The sequence below is a fragment of the Kluyveromyces lactis genome, assembly GCF_000002515.2.
Source record: "Kluyveromyces lactis strain NRRL Y-1140 chromosome C complete sequence".
Lineage (NCBI taxonomy): Eukaryota > Fungi > Ascomycota > Saccharomycetes > Saccharomycetales > Saccharomycetaceae > Kluyveromyces > Kluyveromyces lactis.
Genome location: NC_006039.1, coordinates 921,015 through 943,136, shown reverse-complemented (window position 1 = coordinate 943,136; position 22,122 = coordinate 921,015). Strand labels below are relative to the sequence as shown.

At 37.4% G+C, this 22,122-nt stretch overlaps 10 protein-coding genes across 10 annotated transcripts; 6 read left to right on the top strand and 4 right to left on the bottom strand.

Annotated features, from left to right (window-relative positions):
* Positions 1–155: 155 nt before the first annotated feature.
* Positions 156–1,373, bottom strand: BRE2 (Bre2p; the record flags this gene model as incomplete). Its single annotated transcript, XM_452688.1, has 1 exon — positions 156–1,373. One exon carries the CDS (start codon positions 1,371–1,373, stop codon positions 156–158), a length of 1,218 nt encoding a protein of 405 aa, XP_452688.1.
* A 288-nt stretch (positions 1,374–1,661) lies between these two features.
* On the top strand, positions 1,662–3,989 carry KLLA0_C10923g (uncharacterized protein; the record flags this gene model as incomplete). Its single annotated transcript, XM_452687.1, has 1 exon — positions 1,662–3,989. One exon carries the CDS (start codon positions 1,662–1,664, stop codon positions 3,987–3,989), a length of 2,328 nt encoding a protein of 775 aa, XP_452687.1.
* A 310-nt stretch (positions 3,990–4,299) lies between these two features.
* On the top strand, positions 4,300–4,635 carry MGP12 (Mgp12p; the record flags this gene model as incomplete). Its single annotated transcript, XM_452686.1, has 1 exon — positions 4,300–4,635. One exon carries the CDS (start codon positions 4,300–4,302, stop codon positions 4,633–4,635), a length of 336 nt encoding a protein of 111 aa, XP_452686.1.
* A 22-nt stretch (positions 4,636–4,657) lies between these two features.
* ZIP1 (Zip1p) lies at positions 4,658–6,925 on the bottom strand (the record flags this gene model as incomplete). Its single annotated transcript, XM_452685.1, has 1 exon — positions 4,658–6,925. One exon carries the CDS (start codon positions 6,923–6,925, stop codon positions 4,658–4,660), a length of 2,268 nt encoding a protein of 755 aa, XP_452685.1.
* Positions 6,926–7,541: 616 nt separating this feature from the next.
* Positions 7,542–8,903, bottom strand: YIM1 (Yim1p; the record flags this gene model as incomplete). The annotated part of the gene is made up of 1 exon (XM_452684.1): positions 7,542–8,903. The coding sequence occupies one exon, from the start codon at positions 8,901–8,903 to the stop codon at positions 7,542–7,544; it is 1,362 nt and encodes a 453-aa protein (XP_452684.1).
* A 922-nt stretch (positions 8,904–9,825) lies between these two features.
* Positions 9,826–10,719, top strand: DPP1 (bifunctional diacylglycerol diphosphate phosphatase/phosphatidate phosphatase; the record flags this gene model as incomplete). Its single annotated transcript, XM_452683.1, has 1 exon — positions 9,826–10,719. One exon carries the CDS (start codon positions 9,826–9,828, stop codon positions 10,717–10,719), a length of 894 nt encoding a protein of 297 aa, XP_452683.1.
* A 483-nt stretch (positions 10,720–11,202) lies between these two features.
* On the top strand, positions 11,203–16,221 carry GCN2 (serine/threonine-protein kinase GCN2; the record flags this gene model as incomplete). Its single annotated transcript, XM_452681.1, has 1 exon — positions 11,203–16,221. The coding sequence occupies one exon, from the start codon at positions 11,203–11,205 to the stop codon at positions 16,219–16,221; it is 5,019 nt and encodes a 1,672-aa protein (XP_452681.1).
* A 341-nt stretch (positions 16,222–16,562) lies between these two features.
* SRB2 (Srb2p) lies at positions 16,563–17,282 on the top strand (the record flags this gene model as incomplete). The annotated part of the gene is made up of 2 exons (XM_452680.1): positions 16,563–16,576; positions 16,661–17,282. 2 exons carry the CDS (start codon positions 16,563–16,565, stop codon positions 17,280–17,282), a joined length of 636 nt encoding a protein of 211 aa, XP_452680.1.
* Positions 17,283–17,312: 30 nt separating this feature from the next.
* On the bottom strand, positions 17,313–18,401 carry RTT103 (Rtt103p; the record flags this gene model as incomplete). The annotated part of the gene is made up of 1 exon (XM_452679.1): positions 17,313–18,401. The coding sequence occupies one exon, from the start codon at positions 18,399–18,401 to the stop codon at positions 17,313–17,315; it is 1,089 nt and encodes a 362-aa protein (XP_452679.1).
* Positions 18,402–18,878: 477 nt separating this feature from the next.
* Positions 18,879–22,118, top strand: HRQ1 (ATP-dependent 3'-5' DNA helicase; the record flags this gene model as incomplete). Its single annotated transcript, XM_452678.1, has 1 exon — positions 18,879–22,118. One exon carries the CDS (start codon positions 18,879–18,881, stop codon positions 22,116–22,118), a length of 3,240 nt encoding a protein of 1,079 aa, XP_452678.1.
* Between the last annotated feature and the right edge of the window lie 4 nt (positions 22,119–22,122).

Below are 22,122 nucleotides of genomic sequence, written 5' to 3'. Positions count from 1 at the left end.
GTTTAAGTTCTTTATAACCATGAACTATTCGGTCGAAATGTTTTCACGGTGCTAGTTGGTCCAACACATTGGAGTGCTAAGCTTTGGAGAACTATAATGTTAATTTACGGTTACGTTCTCTATAAATGAGTATTTAGAAAGATTCTTTTTCTATTTTATGTATCAATTTCGTCTATTAAGTCCCATACAATATCACTTGCGATCTGCTCATTGTAGATATCATTCAGAGTTTTGATATCTACATCTTTCGGTAGAAACTTGAGTTCCATGGCTTCTGTTATGATCGATGCAGTGCCTCCCTGGAATGAACTCAAAGTGGCATAATAACCTAGCCTGTTGTTGTTTACGTATTTATTTCTTATTTCGATCCCCTTCGTGACATTACGTTTATTCCAATGATGCAAATAAAACTTCTCATTGTACTGCAATTCGCTGAACGGAGGTAAGAATGGTGTAAGGCCTTCGAAAGCTATTCCATGGGAAACACCATTTACGAAAACTTCGAAGCTCGAGTTTTCAAGTTCGTAAAACTTTTGCATGTCGTCCCTGTTGTCATAATATTCCGGTTTTGTAGTTTTGACATAATCGGTACTTTCGTAAAACAATTGATTTTTATATCTGATGGCAATTTGATCTCTAACTACATTCGTTGGCTCGCATGAACGCAGTAAAAACTTGTAGAATTCCTTATTGAATTTCTTATTCCTTTTGTTGGTGCGGCTGTCGTCGTTGTTTAGCTCTTGGATTCGTTTTAAACTATAATCCATGGCTTGCTCGCTTTGAGACTGCAGGGAAGGTAAAGTCAGTAGAAATCCGATTCTATCACCTGCTTGCATCTCGTGTGGTTTCAAAACTGTATGCAAGCGGCCTTCGTGAATAACTTGCAATCCTTTATCTCTAATGCTATAACCGTAAAAATCACATCCGACTGGAGTTTCTGTTGATGCCTCTCTTCTGCTTATCCCGCATCTGATGTGTGATGTATCAGAAACGTTTTTCACCTCCACTTCCCAGTATATTTTTCCTTCTTTCATACAAACGTCGCTTCTAACGCTCCTCCACCCGCAGTTCTCGCTGACACTCACCGAATGGTCGTCCAATGAAAATGCTAATTTGTCGGATCTATCCATCAAATTGATAGAGCTTTTATCAAAATAGTCTGTGCCACAATACTTGAGCTTATCCAACATTAGATTTGCAGCACAAGGCTGATACATGAAGTTTCTCTTATTCAATGGCGTGTCCTCAGTGATATAGTACTGTTGTTCATTAATGCGATGAGATTCACTCAATTGCGGAAAATCTGGTTTTTTAATGTCAGAACCGAGATCTACTATATCATAGTCAAGGTATGGTATCACTGGAACACTCATTGAAGATGTCCCGTTTCTTTGTACACTCCTTACAAGCTTGGAGAGTTGTGTTTACTCGAAATTACACCGATCTGTTCTTATGTAGACTTTCACATTTTACAAAATATTATTAAACATGAATCAAGAAAGGATTCATTAATGTCTTTTGAACTTCCAGGCACAATAAACCGAACCAAGAAGTACAGTAGACCAAGATACTTGGAATAAGACTCCACGATCCTTTTGATTGATAGTTTGTGTTTGTTAGGTGTTCTCTTGATGTTGTTAGCGTAAAGTCCTCAATTTGAAATGGCAAATAAAGTTACGAAGGAATCTTCCGGAAATATTTACAGATCAGTTGCAGCGTGCAAAAGGTGTAGAATTAGAAAGATAAAGTGTGACAATAAGTTCCCATCATGTACGAAGTGCATTCAGGCACAGGAACCATGCATAACTATTGATCCCAGTACGCGAAGAGAAATTCCACGTTCTTATGTTGTATATTTAGAGGATAAAGTTCTGGCTTTGGAAGAATTGCTTGAGAAGAATGGCATCGATCCAGAGCACGCAAACGGCAATATTCCAGCCACTAGTGATGATAAAGCATGCGACATTGGCCTGTTTGAGGAAAGGGAAAGGTTAAGAGGTAAGCATAAGTTGCCCAATGGCAATGAGATGGCAGGCTTTATAATCAATAAAGGTACTTCGATGTTGAATGGAATAGTAGATAACGCCCGAGATTTGAAAGATGCCAGCAATCAATTTTCCAAGGTTGGCATAGTCAAGCAAAAGATAGAACACGAAGCTGATATGGAGGAACCCTCTGCATCTTATCTTGGTGATTCGAGTGGCATCTCGTTCGCCAAAATGATGTTCACAGCTGTTAAGTTCAGACCTGATGTACTACCGAAAGATGAAAAAAACAGTGCAGGTGGTACCGCTCATAAGATACCAAGGTTTACAAAAAAACAATCTCTTAAAATACCGTCAAAATCTCAAGCTGAAGCAATGATATCAGACTATTTTACCGCTTCGAATTCTCAACTTCCAATCTTACATCGGGAACTATTTTTACAGAAGTATTTCAAGCCCATTTATGGCTCACTTTCGCCTCATGTATCTTGGGCTTCTGACCACACAAAGATTAATGATATATTTCAAATTCCTGAGGCGTTCAATCCAGTAGAATTCAAACAAACGTTGGTTTCATACCTCGAAGAAAATCCTGATGCAGACAAGATTCCTGTTGAATACCATCAGCCGTTTTTCTTTTTGAACATTGTATTTGCAATTGGGCTTTCTACAAAAATTTTGATTAATACCGGATTTGATCACCGGTTGTTCAAATTTTGTGCTGATCAATATCAAGACAGTCTTTACACGTCAAAAACTAATCGGCTCGAAGCTTTGCAAGGACTCTTGTTGATTGCTGTATATTCTTTGATGAGACCTACGGTTCCTGGGTTGTGGTACACTCTTGGATCTGCTATTAGATTATGTGTGGATCTGGGTCTACACGCTGAAAAACTCAACAAAAACTATGAACCTTTTATAAGAGATGTTCGTAGGCGGCTTTTCTGGTGTTGTTACTCAATGGATAGGCAGGTATGTGCATATTTTGGAAGACCTGTCAGCATTCCTGATGTAAATGTGACAACTATGTTTCCAAGCTCCCTAGATGATGCGTTGATTACCACTGCAGAAGATAATGTCAGAGATTATTCGTCCCCGTCACTAGTTAACTCTGACCCAACTTACAAATCTGTATGTCTATCGATGTTCCAAATAAGAAAAATACAATCAGAAATTGTGCAAAGAATGTATGCTCCTAACGCAACCATTCCTGATGAGTTTTTAGATTTAGAAGATTGGAGGATAGCTATCCTTAATCAACTAGATGTTTGGTTTCAGAGAGTTATCCCAAAGACATCCATACAGATGAACTGTTCATTTCCGATAGACTTCTTTGCTCTAAATTATCACTATACAAAGCATATTTTGTATGGTTTATCTCCTAAATGTCCTACCCTGAACAATGCTGGTTTCATTGTTGTGTACGAGAGCTCCATGGATATCGCTAATATAAACTACAAATTAACTCTAGAGAAAAAATTGAATTATACTTGGGTAGCCATTCACAATGTGTTCATGTGCGGTATGACTTATCTGTACGTGATATATCACACGAAACAATTTGACGATGCTATTCCAACAAAATTCGAGGAAATATGCAACAAAATTCTTCTTGTCTTAGTGTCTCTCTTTGATAAGTGTTCAGCCGCCAATAATTGCCATAAGATTTTTAAAGTGATGTCCTCAGTAATACTCAAATTGAAAATGGAAGCTATGGGTCAGAATTTTTCCCCCCATAATGAAAGCATTAAAGCGCATCCGGAAACTCCGCTGAACTTTTTAGGGAACGACTCTTTACAACAATTCTTTGATGAAATGAACAGAAACCCACCCTCTACAGAGAGCATGCAATCTCATACCTCGCCCATATCGCCAAGTGTGAGCGATCAGCAAACTAGATTTCAAAGAGATGGTACCCGTTTCTTTGAGATGGTTCAACAGCTTGGAGGTGAATCTATCTGGGGCGAATTTTTCAGTAATTCTAATTCGTTTGAAAATCTTTAAACCTTTCAGTAGGTATTCTAACGTATATAGACTTTGGGTATTTAAAGTAATTCTTGTAAAGTTGGTATTTATTCGGTATTCGCATTTAAGCTATGCAGGCAACGATCGTAATCGGCTCTAACGTTGTTACCTTAGTACTAAAATGTTAACAGGAACATACGAGATTTCCAGTGGACTTCGAGTTAACAAGTCCCATCTGGCATTAGAGAAAAACAAGAAATGATATGAAAGAGCATAATGGCATTTGTAAAACACATATCATTGAAACAAAACAGGGAAGATAGGAACGGTCAGGCGAATTTATGGCGTTATGTTCCGCAACATTCGTAAATTCCATTCTTCAAAGATTCTTTATAATATATCAGATGTTCAATTAACACTGTTTTCTAAACAACAATGTGGTCTTTGTGATACTGCTAAATCAGTTATGGATCAGGTGCTTCAAAAACCTGATTTTAAGGATTGCAAGTACAAGGTTGTTGACATAATGGACCCAGAGAACAAACAATGGTTTGATAAGTACTGTTTTGACGTTCCTGTTTTGCACGCCCACAATATTGACAACGCCTCGGAAGGAAAAGTTGAAAAGCTATTCCATAGGTTCGACGAGAAGAAGGTACAAGACCTAGTAGTAAAAATTAAATAGCTGCATGTACATAATATAACACTTATCTGAATCTTTTGGTCTTTTTTAATCGAGGAGAATCCTCTAAATCATCCGATAGAAGTAATTTCTTTCTTCGTACGGCTTTATTTGACTTAGATGGCATCCGACGAGCCTCCACAGGCTTCATCAACATAGAATACTCCGGATTCGTCAGCTCAAGATCATCACTAGATAGTGCAAATGCATCGTCTTCAATGATTTTTTGTTGCGTTGAGGATATTTTTCTTTTTGGCGGGTCTAGGTTGGAATTGGATCGATTTTGATTGTTGGCTTCTTTTAATTTGTCTTCCAGCTCTTCTATTTTATCCATTAGGTCCAATTTTTCAAGATTTAACGCACTTTTCTCCTTCTCTAAAGCATGTACCTTATCATTAACTCTTTTAAAAGAATTGCTAGTGTGATTAGAGGCTGATTCTAATTCCTCGAATTGTTCTCGTAAGTTTCTATTTATCTCACCAAACTCTAATTCCTTTGCTTTGGATTGAACCAATTCGACATTGATTTTATGGAATTGTTGCTGAAGGTTTTCGTATTTATGCTTGATGGAATTATTCTCGTCTAATGCTTGTGTGTGTTTCTTCTTTAAGGAATCAATTTCCTTCTTTGTGTCATTCATATCTTTTTGAAGAATTGATGATATTTCTGTCTGGGCTGTCAATTTGCTATCCAAACTCGTAATTGCTTCCTCGTTCTCTTTCTTGATCCTAGTGATCTCTCTAACATATGCTTCATTTGATACAGTAATGGAAGAAAATTCCGTTTGCAGTATTGCGTTCTTGTCTGAGAGCTCTTCTAGTTCCTTAATCTTCGATAGTAAGTTATTATTGAGCTCCTCTATTTCATGATCTTTAGATCTGAGCATAGAAACAGTTTCGGTTTTTTGTAGCATTGTCGTATGAACTTCTTCTTTCAAAGCGTTAATTTCGTTTTCGAAACCTTCAGCGCTAGTTATTTTGTTATCCAAGGTACAAATCGCATCTGGAAGTTTTTGTAAACTTTCCATAGATACTTGTAACGTTTTAAGTAAAGTATCAACAGATGATAGGAAAGCAGATGTGATAAACTCCATAGTGAGTGTACCATTATTTGCGGTCATTTCCTTTAATTCAGAAACGATATTTTCGATATGTGGGAGTGTCACATATAGTTTGTTTACTTCATGCATGATTATTTCCGTAGTTGAAGTGGCAGCAGTTGAAACAGAGTCTTTCACAACTCCCAACTCCGAAATTAACTTTTCAGTTTTCTGATTTAAATCCATTCCTAGCCCTTTTGCGATATCAACATTTGCTTCTTTTATATTCTCACATATCGCTTGCAACCTTGAGTTAACATAATTCTGCAAAGTGTCAACACGAGTATTAGATGTTGCTTCCACTTTATTAAAACATTCTTGAATTTCAGCTGTTATTTCTTTCTTGGAAGTAGAGAGCTGTTGTAGTAACTCGGTGTATTTTATTTTCTCTTCGCTTAGCTGACCGGAACATTCATCGAGTTCTTTTTTCTTGTAATCCAATTCCTTGTTCTTTTGTTGTAGAGCACTCTCAAGACTTTTTTGGAGGCTCTTTTGCTGTTGAAGAGTGATCTTAAGGGCTTCTGACTCTGCTATCGATGATTTAACTTTCTCATTTAGCAATTTGTAGCTGTCTCCTAGTTCTGCAATTAAAGAATCGTTTTCTGACTTGCTATGTTTCAAACCTTTGATTTGATCTTCTAAAAGGGAAAGTAAATTTTTATGGACATGAATTTTTTCAGTTACTGCCAAAATCTCTGCTTTATATTGATCGATCAACTCCTTCTGTTGTAGATTCTTCTGCTGTTGCTTCTGTAATTCAATTTTTAGATTAGAACATATCCTTTGGGTGTTAGTGAAGGCTTCTAATAAAACATCATTTGAGGATGTGTTATCATTAATTGTTGAAGAATCGTTGATAGAATGCGATTCCTTTTCGTCTTTTTCTGAGACGACATCATCAGGTTGTTGTAAAGCTACTTCCCTTACTTCAGTTATTTCTAATTCCTCTTCCTCGGCTTGCTTTTTTGTTGGCGAAGATTTTGGTGTGCTTTGTATCAGTTCCTTTGCAAGCAACGGTTTATCCTTGGGCGTTAACAATTTTACACTCTCTTCCGTCCTTTGAAAAAATGGATTTTCCATTATTGATGAGTTATTCGATTCATCTGATTCTGTATCCTTGCCTGTTCTTAATTTGGAGAATATGTTGTGTCTTGGTTTAAACCCAATCGAGTTGTCTCTGAAGAAGTTAGACATGTTCTAATAGTTATTAGCCAGTGCAAATTTAGCCGCCAATGATATGGTGAAAGATAAATGAGCTTTTTTAATCACAAACTTAGAATTTAAACGCTTACTGTAGTCTCGGACTTTTCCTTATTATATCAACAGCCCCGAGCTCACCTGCAATTGCAAACCTAATGTGCTTCACAGCTAACTACTTTCTATTTTCCTTTGTTTTCCTTTAGTATTCATTTACTATCAACTTTGGAAAAGTGTCATTTTTTTTAAGTTTAACTTATATAGTCATTTTCTGTAAATCATGAACATGTTGCTCACCAACATATAAGATGAGTTTCGAGTCCAAGTGAAAAGCAAGTTGTCCAGGTCTTTCTACTGTACTGAAAAGATAACTCACGAGATGTATTTTAATTGGATAGGCATACAAAACTAAATAATACTGTCATCCATTATCACAGTGAAATCATTGATACTAGTGCTGATAAAAAGAGGCTCGAGGTACAACAAGATAGACATTTTATGTTGCTACCTTGTTAGCTGAAATACGAATATAAGGGTATTTGGTTGTAGAAAACGGCAGTCGAAAGACAATCAAGTTGGAGAGAAGTCTCAGTCATAATGATGATCTTCTTGATCATTCAAATGAAATCACCATCTTCCCCTTTGCCCCATAGCTTCTCATTTTTGTTTCGGCAGTTTTATATTGATCCAATGGAGTCACGCTGTCAATTGGTGGATGATAGTGTCCATTCGACAAGAATTCTTTAAATTTGGGGCCAATACTACGCTCGGTACGCATTAGCAAGAAATGATAGTTGAAGGAACGATGGAAACGGCACATACCAAGGAGACTTTTCCAGATAAATCCCTTCGTTTGCTTTTTAGGATCGAATTGATATTTAACGGTACCGGTAATATTGATGTACTGGGAATTTTGATTCTTTGGTTTTAAGTAATCGTTGATATGGGGGATCAAATCGTTGTAACCCGCGCAATCGAAGATAAGATCAAATTTCTGTCCCTTAAGCTCGTCAGTAATTACTTCCTTCAATCGTACGGGGATATCCTCTGTGTCATAAGCAATACAATAATCACAGCCAACTTCTTTATTTCTTTCGAATGACTTAGAATTACATGTCCCAACGACTGCATTTACATTGTAAAGTTCCTTAGCAATTTTAATAACGTGAAATCCAACACTTGTCGAGGCACCTAGCACTAAGATGTTCGAATCCGGGCCGAATTTTTGACCATAATCGGTGAATCCCTGAATGGTAGTGGTAAACACTAAGGGCCAAGCAGCACCTAAAACATAATCACTATGCTGTGCGTCATGGAATTCCGGAAGCTTTGTCAACAATTTAGTTCTTGAGCTTTCTGGATCAAACACTAGGTAATCTCTCATAGCACCTTGCTCATTATAAACAGCATCAAACAACCCACAAACTTTGTCGCCAACAGCCCATTCTTTATCAACTTTCTCGCCTACCTTCACAATTTCTCCCGAATAATCTCTACCAATAGTCTTTGGTTTTGAACCAACGAGCCATTTGTTTGCAAAGTCGTGAAGTATAAAGTCAATTGGATTGAAAGCAGCTGCGTGAACTTTAACTACAATTTCTTTATCTCCGTAGCAATTATCCAAGTCAATTTCATTTTCAATGATCTTCAATGGAGTAGAAGAGTTGACATATGTCAACGCCCTGTTTGTAACCATCCTGTCCCCTTTTTGCAATGTCTTGTTACGTATGTGAAAAAGTTCACTATTGAATAGCAAATATCTTGAGGAATTGTTAGCGTAAATGAGGTGTAATGAGACACTCCTAACACAATAGCACCGATACAACAACCAACTGGAAACACAGCTCATCCCTTTATATCGTAAAATCATTTCATACATTTTTTTTGTTTTTCTTTTTTTGCCCCTGTGTTTCTTCCTCTTTATCTGCTGATGCCCATTGCAAAGCAAGACCTCTACATAGAATAGAGTATACATTACATTGAGTTTCTTCGGAAAAAATCTATAAACACCGAGGATTCAAGCTTCTTCTCTGATGATTCATGACAAATATATTCTTAAGACATACTCCCATAATCATTGAAATTCGGCAGTACCGATATGGACCAGTTATGAAAGAGCGGTGGTCACTTTTTTTCAATTTCAGAGAAAACCATTAACGTATTATTCAGCATAATTAAAAACCATGTGATGCATTTTTCAAAAAATCCGGCACAGCTTTACTAAACACCACTTTCTCCAATCAAAATTAACTCATGCACATTGTTTTACCTAAAACCGGAGGTTATATACGGTGTTGTATCATGCTCTGTTTTGCGGCCTTGAGTAGTTTTGAGGTATATCATTTGATGCTGGACCCTTACATCACTTTTGCCAAGCTTTCGTTCGTGGGCCCCAGAATTCTTCGCATGAAAAAGTCAAATCTTTACGTATATCAAAAATCACGTGAGCTGTTGTGCGCCTATATGTGTGGAGGGATCCATTTCGCCACATCCGGGTAACATTCTCACGTGGCCCCATAATCTCGCGTTCTATGTACCTTTTCTTCCCGAGTTTCCATGTTTCGATTATGGTAATCAAGTTTTTCCGTGTATAAAAGGCTAAAGGGTTCAAGTGCAAGTTTAAAGCATGCCAATCTTGCAGTAGCTATTAAAAAGAAAATTATTTATCGGTATATAGAGCTTACGGTGCCGAAGACTTGGGCATTATTTTAGCTGTTTCGTTATTTGGTGATAGTTGTTGGGTTCATCGTATACATTCGCTATAAATCAAAGCATCAACTGCTCAGGTCAGATCGACACTTTTTCTCCAAAAAGAGTATAATATATTATTATTAGACATTGATAACAATAGAATAATCGAAGAAACAAAAAAAATTACAACAAAGAGATAAAAAAAGATGGGCATAGATCGTGTATCTTTCGGTACAGATAGGCTAAAGTTCTACAAGTCTCTTAAAAAATGGAAACTCACTGATTTGATTTTATGTGTCGTACTATTTCTTGTGAATATTCCTGTGTACTATCAGAAACCGTTTCAAAGACAATTCTTTATTAACGACTTGACTATTTCACATCCGTTTGCTGAGGTTGAGATGGTAAATAACCATGCCTTGATAGTTTACAGTTATTTCGTTCCATTTTTTACTATCATTCTATTTTCCTTACTACTAGCAGATAGCAAGCACAGATGGTATTTGATGTACATTTCTTTACTTGGGCTTTCTTTCACATGGATTTCGACTTCTTTGTTGACAAATTATTTGAAAAATTGGTTTGGTAGACACAGACCAGATTTTTTGGCTCGTTGTGCTCCCAAGCATGGTACACCAAAGAACACTTTGGTGTATGCTATCGACGTTTGTACAAGTACCGATTACGCTGTGTTATATGATGGATTCAGAACCACACCATCTGGTCACTCCAGTGAATCCTTTGCTGGTCTAGGGTTCTTGTTCCTATGGTTATGTGGGCAATTGTTGACTGAATTACCCGAAACGGGCTCTTGGAGAACAATCGTTGCGTGTTTACCATTAGTTGGTGCATCTGTTATAGCATTAAGCAGGACGCAGGATTACAGACACCATTTCGTTGATGTTATGCTGGGTTCTCTACTTGGTATCTTGGTTGCACATTGGTCTTACAGAAGATATTTCCCTTCAATCCATTCCAAACTTCCTTTCAAGCCACTTTTGGACGATTCTGATGTGGTGTTGGAGGAATACTCTCAAGTTCGTTCTTCCGGTACTGATGAAGAGCTACTTCCAATTTCTCGTTCAACCAATAATAACTAAAATGCATGTTTTCTTTTTGACTTTCTACTGTGAGCTGTCTACATACTATCAACGCAAGACCTGGAAGATGGAATTTGAATTGTTTCGTAAATCATTGATGAGCGCCAGAAGAAACGAAGAAACAAATTAAAGAAAACATAAAGAATGACGGTTCTAAACAAGGTCACCATGACCATGCTTAAATATTTATCTAAATGATGCAATAGTAGTGTACCACTAAAAGCGATTAGTAATTATTTCATTCAATTGAAATTATGTGTACTTAACAAGTCTCGTCTGCATCTTATTCATTATTTTTTCATAGACGAACGGCTTCACCTTTTTACGGGCCCTCTTTGATCAACATCAGAATAAAAATTAAAATATAAATCAAAGATCCTTAAAAACCGAATAATAGTAGTTGTAATCTTTGCATATCGTTTATAGAGGTAAGCAGCATATGTCGAACAGCCAGTAATAAGACGGTTACTGAATTAAAAAGTCATGTCATTAAGCAATTTGACTCTTAGTCAGTATTATGAAATACAAAAGCTAGAAACAGAAGCTTTACAGTCCATTTACATGGACGATTTTACAGACTTAACTAAACGACATTCATCTTGGGATAAACATCCACAGATCATATTTGAGATAGGTTTAAGGTCTCAAGAATCTGATCCTGCTGAATGCTCATTGAATTTGCATGTAGTTCTCCCGTCTACTTATCCTCATGCAGCTCCTCAGATTACATTCAAGAATGTAATAAATGTGCCAGATGGCCAACTGAATAAGCTCAGGCAGGAAATCAAAGAAATACATCAAAGATCTAAAGGGCAAGAAATCATATATGAAATCATTATTGCAACGCAAGATGTCCTAGAAGATTCGCAGAAACATGTGGTAACTGATTCTTTAGAGGATCAGAGGCTGCAGCGGATCAGAGATGAAGAGGCTCGAATGAAACTCGAAGAAGAGCAAAGACAAAAAATGATTGAAAAACAGAAGATGCAGGAACAGAAATTGATTGACGAAGTGTTCCAAAAAGAACTAGCTAAGAGAATGGATGATGAAGTGCTCGAATTCAGTAACGATAAGGAGATTGATTTATTGCCGCCTGCCGAATTGACCTCTTCGGGGCAGGCGTTCGTTTTTCCACAACTCATCACAGCAAAGCTACCTAATAACTCGCAGTATAAATTCAGAGCTGTTATACAACCTCAATCAATTAATTTATGTGACGATCCGCTATCTTTCGCATCCCAGATGCTTGTTAAACCATTTATTCCGGCTGAATCACCACTATATAATGTTTTGAAATCTTCGGATCAACTTGACAGCATTCAATACCTTTTGACAGAAGTGATATTGGACAATCCATACTTCAATACAAGCAATGGTAAAAAGGAAATATCTCTTTTGGAGAAAGACTTGGAAGCGGTGATACAGGTAAATCACGATAATGTGAATAGGCTTTATGCTTTCAGTGTCGAAAGGCTCGGTAGAAATAGCTCGACCTTCCAATGGAAGATAAGGTTGCTTACAGAATTTGCACAATTTACTACATTAAATGATATTGTGACATCTGTAGGATTCGTTAACTTGGCCACAGCCCGTGGGTGGCTGTTGAGACTACTTGAAGGTCTCGAAAATTTGCACAAACACGGAATTTCTCATAGATTAATTGATATGCATACTGTCCAACTTTCGAAAGATACTGATTTTGGTACAACAATCCCAAAATTGATTCATCCATCTTATGGGTACACTATTCTTTCCATGGTCACTAGATATCCTAGCAAAAACGGTGTGAAACTTGAATTACCCAATATTAAATGGATTGCACCAGAATTGGTCAAATTTAAAGGCAGCAAACCTCAAAGAAAAACGGATATCTGGCAATTGGCAGTGTTATTCATTATCATCATTAGTGGTGTTGACACCACCATAAACTTTAGCTCTCCGGATGAGTTCTTGGAAACTGTTGAAATGGATGACAGTCTATATGAATTTCTCAAAAAAATGCTACAACCTGAACCAAAACAAAGACTGACCCCATTAGAACTTCTTCCGATGAAATTTTTGAGAACAAATATAGACGCTGGAATAAATAAGCTAAATCTATATCCAGATTCTCTCATTGATAATAAAACTTTGTCAACTTTGCCCTCATCATCAGGATCGCAAACCTTAAGATCACGGACTGCCTCTAGAGCATCAACTGATGGTGGTAGAAGGCGAAGTTTTAATATAGGGTCTCGCTTTTCCTCGTTGAATTCAGGATCTAGGTCCAGATATGCTACCGACTTCGAGGAAATTGCAGTACTTGGAAAGGGTGCTTATGGTCAAGTCGTCAAAGCTCGCAATGCATTAGATAGTAGATATTATGCGATCAAAAAGATAAGACACTCTGAAGAAAAGCTTTCTACAATACTAAGTGAAGTCATGCTTTTGGCAAGTTTAAACCACAGATATGTGGTTAGATATTATGCTGCTTGGTTAGAAGAAGAACAAGCCAATCATGATAGTACTGCTATTGAAAGTGAAGATGAATTCAGTGATGATTCATATAGTTTCAGTAGCTCAGACGGGCAGGGTTCAATAAATAAGTCATTGACAGGTTTGAATAGCAATAACTGGGACTTTATATCGAACTCTTTCCAAGGATCTTATCCTGAAATTGTTTTCGGCAACTCCTCCGATGAAGATGAAGATGAAGCTGAAGATGAAGATGCAACAGGCGTTTCAAAAGCATCTGCAAGTGAGGTAACTGGTTTAGACTCCTCAAAGAATGATACTCTACAGGAAGATGGTATTGGAGATATGAAGTTCGGTAGAGATAAACGTTCTAAAATGAAATCATTATCTGTTAAAAGTCCTCGTAAAAGTACTCTATTCATTCAGATGGAATACTGTGAAAACAGAACTCTTTATGACTTGATTCACACTGAGAGTCTAAACAACCAAAAAGAGGAGTACTGGAGACTTTTCCGTCAGATTTTAGAAGCATTGAGCTATATTCACTCTCAAGGAATTATTCATAGAGACTTGAAACCCATGAATATTTTCATTGATGAATCTCGTAACATTAAAATCGGTGATTTTGGTTTGGCAAAGAATGTTCAGATATCCCAAGATACCTTAAGAAGGGACTCTTTTACTAGTGCAGGAAGTTCAGGTGATCTAACCTCAGCAATCGGGACTGCTTTATATGTTGCATCGGAAATAATAACCAGTCATGGTAACTATAATGAAAAAGTTGACATGTACTCATTAGGTATTATCTTTTTTGAAATGATTTACCCTTTTGATACAGGAATGGAAAGAGTCAACGTGATCAAGAAACTCAGGAACATTGATGTAGAGTTTCCATCAGATTTTGACGATAAGAAGCTACACACCGAAAAAAAGATTATCAAACTACTTTTGGATCACGATCCCGTAAGGCGGCCTACTGCTTCTGCATTATTACGTAGTGGGTGGGTGCCAGTAAAGAATCAGGATGAATTAATAAAGGAAGCTTTGAAGAACATATCAGATCCTTCCTCTCCATGGCAACAGCAAGTGAGAGAAAATTTGTTCACTCAGCCGTACCATTTGTCAAGTGATATTTTATTCGATTTATCTAGATCAGATACAACACCATTTTTGCAGTTGTTGCGTGCACAGATGGTCGATGAAGTAATTAAAATTTTCAGAAGGCATGGTGCTATTGAAAACAATGAGCCTCCTATAATTTTTCCAAAGGCACCAATATATTCTACTCAAAATGTATACGAAGTTTTGGACCGGGGTGGCTCTGTGTTGCAATTGCAATACGATTTAACATATCCAATGGCAAGATACTTGTCAAAAAATCCCAATACAACATCCAAGCAATACCGTATGCAGTATGTTTTCCGACCCTCAGAGAGTACTCATTCGAGCACTGAGCCTAGAAAATTTGGTGAGGTGGATTTTGATATCATATCTAACTCTAGTACTGACTCTGCAGTCCACGATGCCGAGTGTTTGAAAGTCGTTGACGAAATTGTCTCTACCTTCCCCGTCTTTACCAACACCAACACCATCCTTGTCATCAACCATGCAGATATCTTGGATGGTGTGTTCAACTTCTGCAATATCGATAAGGCTCAACGGTCCCTTGTATCCCATATGCTATCTCAACTTGGTTTTGGGAGAGCATTCAAGGATTTGAAAATCGATCTAAGGTCGCAATTAAATATATCCTCTACCTCGTTGAATGATCTTGAACTTTTTGATTTCAGATCAGATTTAGAAACGTCCAAAAAGAGACTAAGCAAGCTTTTAGTTGATAGTCCCTACTTGAAGCGAATTGAGGAAGCATTTGGTTATGTCTCCAAAGTGGTTGACTACTTCAAACCATTAGGAGTAACACGAAATGTTGTGATATCACCCTTAAGTAACTATAACAATGGCTTCTACAAAGGTGGTATAATGTTCCAGTCCGTATTTGATAATGGCAGAACTAGGAGCCTAATAAGCGCAGGAGGTCGATACGATAATTTAATCTCATTGATTGCCAGACCATCTGGCGGAAAACTAAATCATATTCAAAAGGCGGTAGGGTTTAATTTAGCTTGGGAAACTATGTTTTTGATAGTAAAAAATTACTTCAAGTTAGCAGGAGGAAGAACCAACAAAAAGTTCACTAAAAGCATTAAAGTAGGTAATAATGAATGGAAACCGAAGAGGTGTGAGGTTTTAGTTTCTAGTTTCTCGAATTCCATTTTAAATACTGTCGGAATCGAGGTTGTCAGCAAACTTTGGAAAGCTGGCATTAGTGCGGATATTGTTAGAGGCTGTTTTTCTGTTGAAGACGTCATAACTTCAGCTCAAAAAGATGGTGTTGATTGGATTGTCTTGATTAAGCAACAAAGTTACTCCATCGCCAATACCAAAAGGAAGTACAAACCACTCAAAATCAAAAATTTAAGCACAAACTTTGATGCTGACATGGATATCGATGAATTTTTGTCGTTATATGAAGATTCTTTCAACAGGGAGGCTAACAATGACTTACCAATGAAAGACGATTTCTTTAGTGAACATGATGACAGAAATAAGTGGGATGACAATAGCAGCCAGGAGAGAAGCCAAGATGGGGAGAGCGACACTATTTCTGCAGCCGGTCCCCAAAAGGTGATTTTCATTCCTAATCCAGCCACTCGAGCAAAGGGAAAGCCAAGCAAAAAAGACAAATGGGTCTTTGAAGAATCTGCAAGGAACGCTTCTAGACAATTGATTCACAGTTTGTCTTCTGTTCCTATATTTGCTGTCGATGCCATTCATGATGAAACTCTAGAGATCATTTCCATTACATCTCTTTCACAGAAAGATGAATGGCTTAGAAAAGTATTTGGGTCTGCTGCGAATTCAGCTCCAAGAAGTTTTGCAACAAATATATATAACAACCTTTCAAAAGAAGCAGCGAAAGGCGGCAGATGGGCCATCGTTCACTGTAACAAAACTGGTAAGTCGTGTGTAGTGGACTTGCAACGATAATAACGAGTACGTAATTATAATGACAAAATAGTAGATAGATATTAAACGGTTAAAGTTACCACTAACATAGCTTTCTGTAGTATTTTATCTTGTTGCTAAGAAGCACAAGCTGATAGAATCAGATAATTGCTTGCTTCTTTCCAGTAGTCTATATTCTACCCATTCTTTATTCAATGGTTATGGATATTGTCATCACTCCGGGTAAGAACGTATTAATGTGATCTTTAAATTTTGGATTAATATCCCAAACCAGCAATATCAACAGAATGCATTATAGATGGTAATCGGCAGAATATCATCAATATCATAGAATTAAGCAGTGTATCCGAACACCTAATAAAATGACGTACTATGGGTATGTGTTTATTCTTTCAGAGATGTCTGTGGTGTTTTTTCTTTGTTCTTTTACGGTACTAACAATATATATATAACCAAATAGAGTGTTGTTCGTCGAAAAGTGCACGCCATCTACAATCACCCAATTGCAAGATGTTTTATCTACGGACCTTATATCAATGGGTGATAAATGGTCTTTTGAATTGAAGACTTTTAGAACTTCTGCTAAGAATACAGATCCGAACGATACTAAGGTAATGCACACAGTACAACTCTCACATAAAAACAATGAAACAGTTACCATAAAGAATCAATCGGCAATTATAACTCCAACATACGTGACAAAAGCTCTTTATGATAATGGCTGTGTTTTTGGAACTCCTGAACCTTTCGACTATATGCTTTCAAATAAACTTTCAAACATATGGACACAGAGACAGTCCATTAAAGGAGAATTCGGTGTTTCATATCAAACAGCAGACTTATCGATACGAGTCAATAATGCTTTTTCTTATAGCGGTTTTCAAGGACTGATACTTGAGCTAGAATCTAAGTCATCGGACAATCTGGAAGCGTTCGAGAAAAATGTTGAAAGGGTACGAACCATGCTAAGTGGCATGGGATTATCGGACGTTAGAGTCTCATCAGATAAATCTCAGGGTTCCAAACAAGAAGATTCCAGTCTATTTGATTTGGCTGCTCATTATTTAAAAGTTCTCGGTTAAATTACGCAATTATATAGAATTAAAAGGAAATTAATCTGCCAATCTACTTAATAGATCTTGTATACTAGAGGCGATGGCCCCAGTATTGCTTTTTGAAGGTGAGGTCGAGGGAGTAGGTTCTTCTTGCTTTAGTTCATCAGTCTTCATCTTTTTCATCGTGGGCTCCTCGCTCGAGGATTTGTCTGACGTTGAACCGAGATCAGATTGTTTTTCTGGAGAGACAGAACGCTTTTTGTTCGCAACTTCATCTTCGTTTTCGCTGCTGTGTTTGTCGTCATCATCATCATCACTATTTTCGTATGTTGGTAATAAATCAGCATCGTTTGAATTTGTAGACTGAGCGATTGTCGTTGGATCTTTGTCTACTAATATAGAATCAATTTCATTTATAGAGTCTTGTTCTTTATTTACCAAAGCGTTTTGTTCGGTGATCAACTTCTCTAGCTCTTTTATTAGAGTTGATCTGAAGTCTATAGATTTTGTCAATGATTCCTTAACTGAGCTACCTATTTTGCTGATAACATTATAGTTTTCAGCGTAGACTACGCTGTTAGGGTCCAATGCCTCAAGAGATTTATCAAATCTTAACCTCAAGGTATTACCACTTTTTTGATTCTGTTCAATATTGTCATACAGGGATGATAGCTGCCCCCATCTTTTATCAACTTTATCTTTACTCCTTTGAGCAGTTGTTGAACTTGATGGTGTTATTTTACCTGCTACATCTAGCCTTCGGTCAATTTCATCCAAAACACTCTCTGATAAAACCTTACGCTGTCTCCAAATACCTACAACGCGTTTTACCTTAGCTCTAAGCTCAGTTGGAAAATCTGCATATACTTTCTCTAACGCAGATGGCAAAACATTGCCAAAGCTCTTATCAAAGTTAGGTACTTGTCTATGCTTCGCTTGTTGGACTATATCATTTGCCAAATACACCACTAATAGCTTTCGCTTTGTACTGATGGAACTTTTATGCAAGTATTCTGTCCAAGCGGTCGCCACTTTATCCGCATCTTTGTATAGAGTTAACATCCACTTGGATGTGTTCACTATTGAATCCTGAGTTTCATCTAAACTCTGTACTTTACTGACAAATTGTTCGCGGGAAAAAGTCATTCGAAGTAAGAGATATTGAAAAACAGCACAGTCTGATATTCGAATACCTATTGGATATTTGATGTCTCTAGGGTTAGCCTCCAATTTTCCGCTAATACTTTCGCTTAATATGTTAGCTGTTTCTTTATTTGATTGAAACAGATTTCATAGTTGAATTCGAGAACTGCCAAAATGGGTGCTATTTGGTGTTACCCGGATTTTTAAGGGAAATCCACATGCTCTTTCTTATTTAATGTCCTATCTCATCGCTTACTTATTGATATCCTAACATCTATAGGATAAGAGACGATAGCAGAGGATTCAAGCTAGTGAAACTTGGCTTCTGCATTGTCCAGATACGATACTTTGAAGTGTATTGGCTCTAGTTTAGAAACAGGAAAGTATCTTTTTGACGTGACTTGAGAGTTAAATTCAAGTTTCATTCATATGACTTGCCAACTGTAAGCACTCTATTACTTGAACCTCAGTGATACATAGATGGTAGATGAGACAGAAGAAGATGTTGCGTTTCTCAAGAAGAGGAAGATAGGTAAGGATGAATTCTGGGAGCTAAAAAATATTTTCTTTCGGCTCAATACCTTCTACACATTCCTTCTGACAAGAAATCATGTTATTACCACTTTCGATGTCCTAAAGCCAGCGGTTCAAAAGGCGGTAAAGCGGCCTTTGTTAGAACAAGATTTTGCTAAGATATGTGTTATCATGCCAAGTGATACTATCTTTAAATACATCGATAGAAACCAGTTTCAAGTTGAAGAGAAAGTTTTCAATTTCAAGAATGGTGGCTATCAGCAAAAGGATAATGATATTTTTGACTTGAAGGCAGAAGATCATCAAGTAAACGATGAAGTAGAAGATTCACAGGTCCTTGTCTTTCAGTTTAAAGATGGGAACATGATGAATACTTGGAAGAAAAAAACGAACAAGAGCGACATGAATGCACCGGAGTTTACAACGGATGCTATGAAAAAGATGATATCAAGAAGGAAATTGTCTTTTGAATCTGCTCTTAATCGGTTTATCTTCAACTGCAAGCTTGAAGGGAAGACACCCATGGAGGAGTTAGAAAGACTTTCAGCTGCTAGAGTACCCAAAAAGAAAGATTTCATGGACCCAATCGAATCAATGTTGCAGGCAAAGAAAAATATCGAAACTGAAGTTGTAAATGAAGCTGGTGATTCAAGACCTACAATACCTATATTATTGGAGAAGATTAAACATTCTAGCATCTATAACGATCAAATTACCAATTCGTATATCATACCAGAGAGAATAGCGAAATATGGTGAATTAGAATTTGCACTCTCTCCGGAAGTTTATCAGGCGCTTGAGTATAAAGACTTCTATTCTCACCAAGCTGCAGCAATAAACTGCATTCATAAGGGAGAGAATGTCATAATCACAACGTCTACTTCGTCGGGAAAATCTTTAATCTACCAGTTATCTGCAATAGACGCACTACTCAAGGATCCACACTCTACGTTCATGTACATATTTCCGACAAAAGCTTTAGCACAAGATCAAAAGAGATCATTTCAAAAGCTATTGTCCAAGATACCAGAATTGTCACATGTTATTGTAGATACCTATGATGGAGACACAGAGCAACAAGCACGAGCAGGTATTCGGATTTCGGCTCGTGTTATTTTCACGAATCCTGATATGATTCACACAAGTATTTTACCTAATCATCCTAACTGGAAAATGTTTTTGGACAATCTAAGATATGTGGTCGTTGATGAATTGCATATTTATAAGGGCTTTTTCGGTTCCCATGTGGCTTTAGTTATGAGAAGATTAGTCCGAATTGTGAAGGGGTTTTATAAAAATGAAAAGCTTCAATTTATATCATGTTCTGCTACACTAAAACATCCCATACAACATATGCAAGACATTTTCGGTATTGAGCAAGTCACGTTGATTAACGAAGATGGTTCGCCAAGAGGTACAAAACACTTGGTGGTGTGGAACCCTCCAAAGTTGTCTCAGCATGATAGAAAAAGAGAAAATTTCATCGGAGAAAGCGCTAAAATATTAGTTCAGCTAATCATACAGAACGTTCGGACAATTGCTTTCTGTTATGTTCGTAGAGTATGTGAACTGTTAATGAAAGAAGTCAGAATAATTCTTCAAGATATGGGAAAGTTGCAGTTAATTAACGAAGTCATGTCTTATAGAGGTGGATACTCCGCAAGTGACAGACGTAAAATTGAGCAAGAAATGTTTCATGGGAATCTCCGTGCTGTTGTTTCAACAAATGCTCTAGAATTGGGTATTGATATTGGTGGTTTGGACTCCGTTTTGATGTGTGGATTTCCCTTATCCTTGGCTAATTTTCACCAACAATCTGGTAGAGCTGGTAGAAGAAACAGAGATTCCTTGACATTGGTAGTTGCTAGCGACTCGCCTGTTGATCAGCATTATGTCGCCCATTCTGAATCCTTATTAGAAGTCGATAACCCTGAATCGTACCAGGATCTTGTTTTGGATTTTGATAATATGTTAATGTTTGAAAGTCATATCCAGTGTGCAGCTTTTGAGCTTCCGATTGATATTGACCGGGATTCTCAATATTTTGATAGGAAGAATTTAACTACAATATGTGAAACGAGATTACAACACGATGCGAATGGGTATCATGCCAATGATCGATTTTTGCCCTGGCCATCCGCTCTCATTTCTTTACGAGGTTCAGAAGAGGATATTTTCGCTGTCGTGGATATAACAAATGGTAGAAATATAATCATCGAAGAGGTGGAGGCTTCCCGGACCAGTTTCACCTTATATGATGGTGGTATCTTCATTCATCAAGGTTATCCTTATCTAGTGAAAGAGTTTAATCCCGATGATAAGTATGCTAAGGTTCAGAGAGTAGATGTCGATTGGACAACCAGTCAGAGAGATTTCACCGACGTTGATCCGGAAGAGATTGAACAGATTAGGTCTATGCAGAACAGTGACGTACCAGCATATTACGGTAAGATAAGGACAACAATTATAGTCTTTGGCTTCTTTAAAATTGATAAACAAGGTCGTATTTTAGACGCTGTTGAAACTCATAATCCTCCAGTGATTATTAACTCTAAAGGGCTTTGGATTGACATCCCCAAAAGAGCGTTGGAACTCATTGAGAGCAAACATTTAAATTCTGCGGGCGGTATACATGCAGCACAACATGCAATATTAGGGTTGTTACCGAGGTTCATCGTTGCTGGAGTTGATGAAATCTCTACAGAATGTAAGGCACCAGAGAAAGAATTTGCCGAACGGCAAACTTCTCGTAAACGTCCCGCCAGATTAGTCTTTTACGATTCTAAAGGAGGTAAACAGGGATCAGGATTATGTATGAAAACATTCGAGCATATTGAGGAGATTTTAAACGGTGCATTGCAACGTGTAGAAGAGTGTCCATGCGAAGATGGATGTCCGGAATGTGTTGCGGCAGCCTTCTGTAAAGAAAACAGTTTAGTTCTTTCAAAGCCAGCTGCATTGGTGATATTGCATTGCATTTTAGGGCATAAAGAATCAAGTTTTATGACCAGAATCAAAGATGGCCCGGAACCTAACATGCCCGAAATCTTGGTTGAAACCATAGAGCCTGTGTCAGGACATGTCAAATTTTCTAAAGACCTTCAGGTCATTGACACTAGGGAAATTAAGAATGGAGAAGAAAATTTAGTAACAATAAAAAAAGAAGATAATCCAAATGAGAACTGAACAA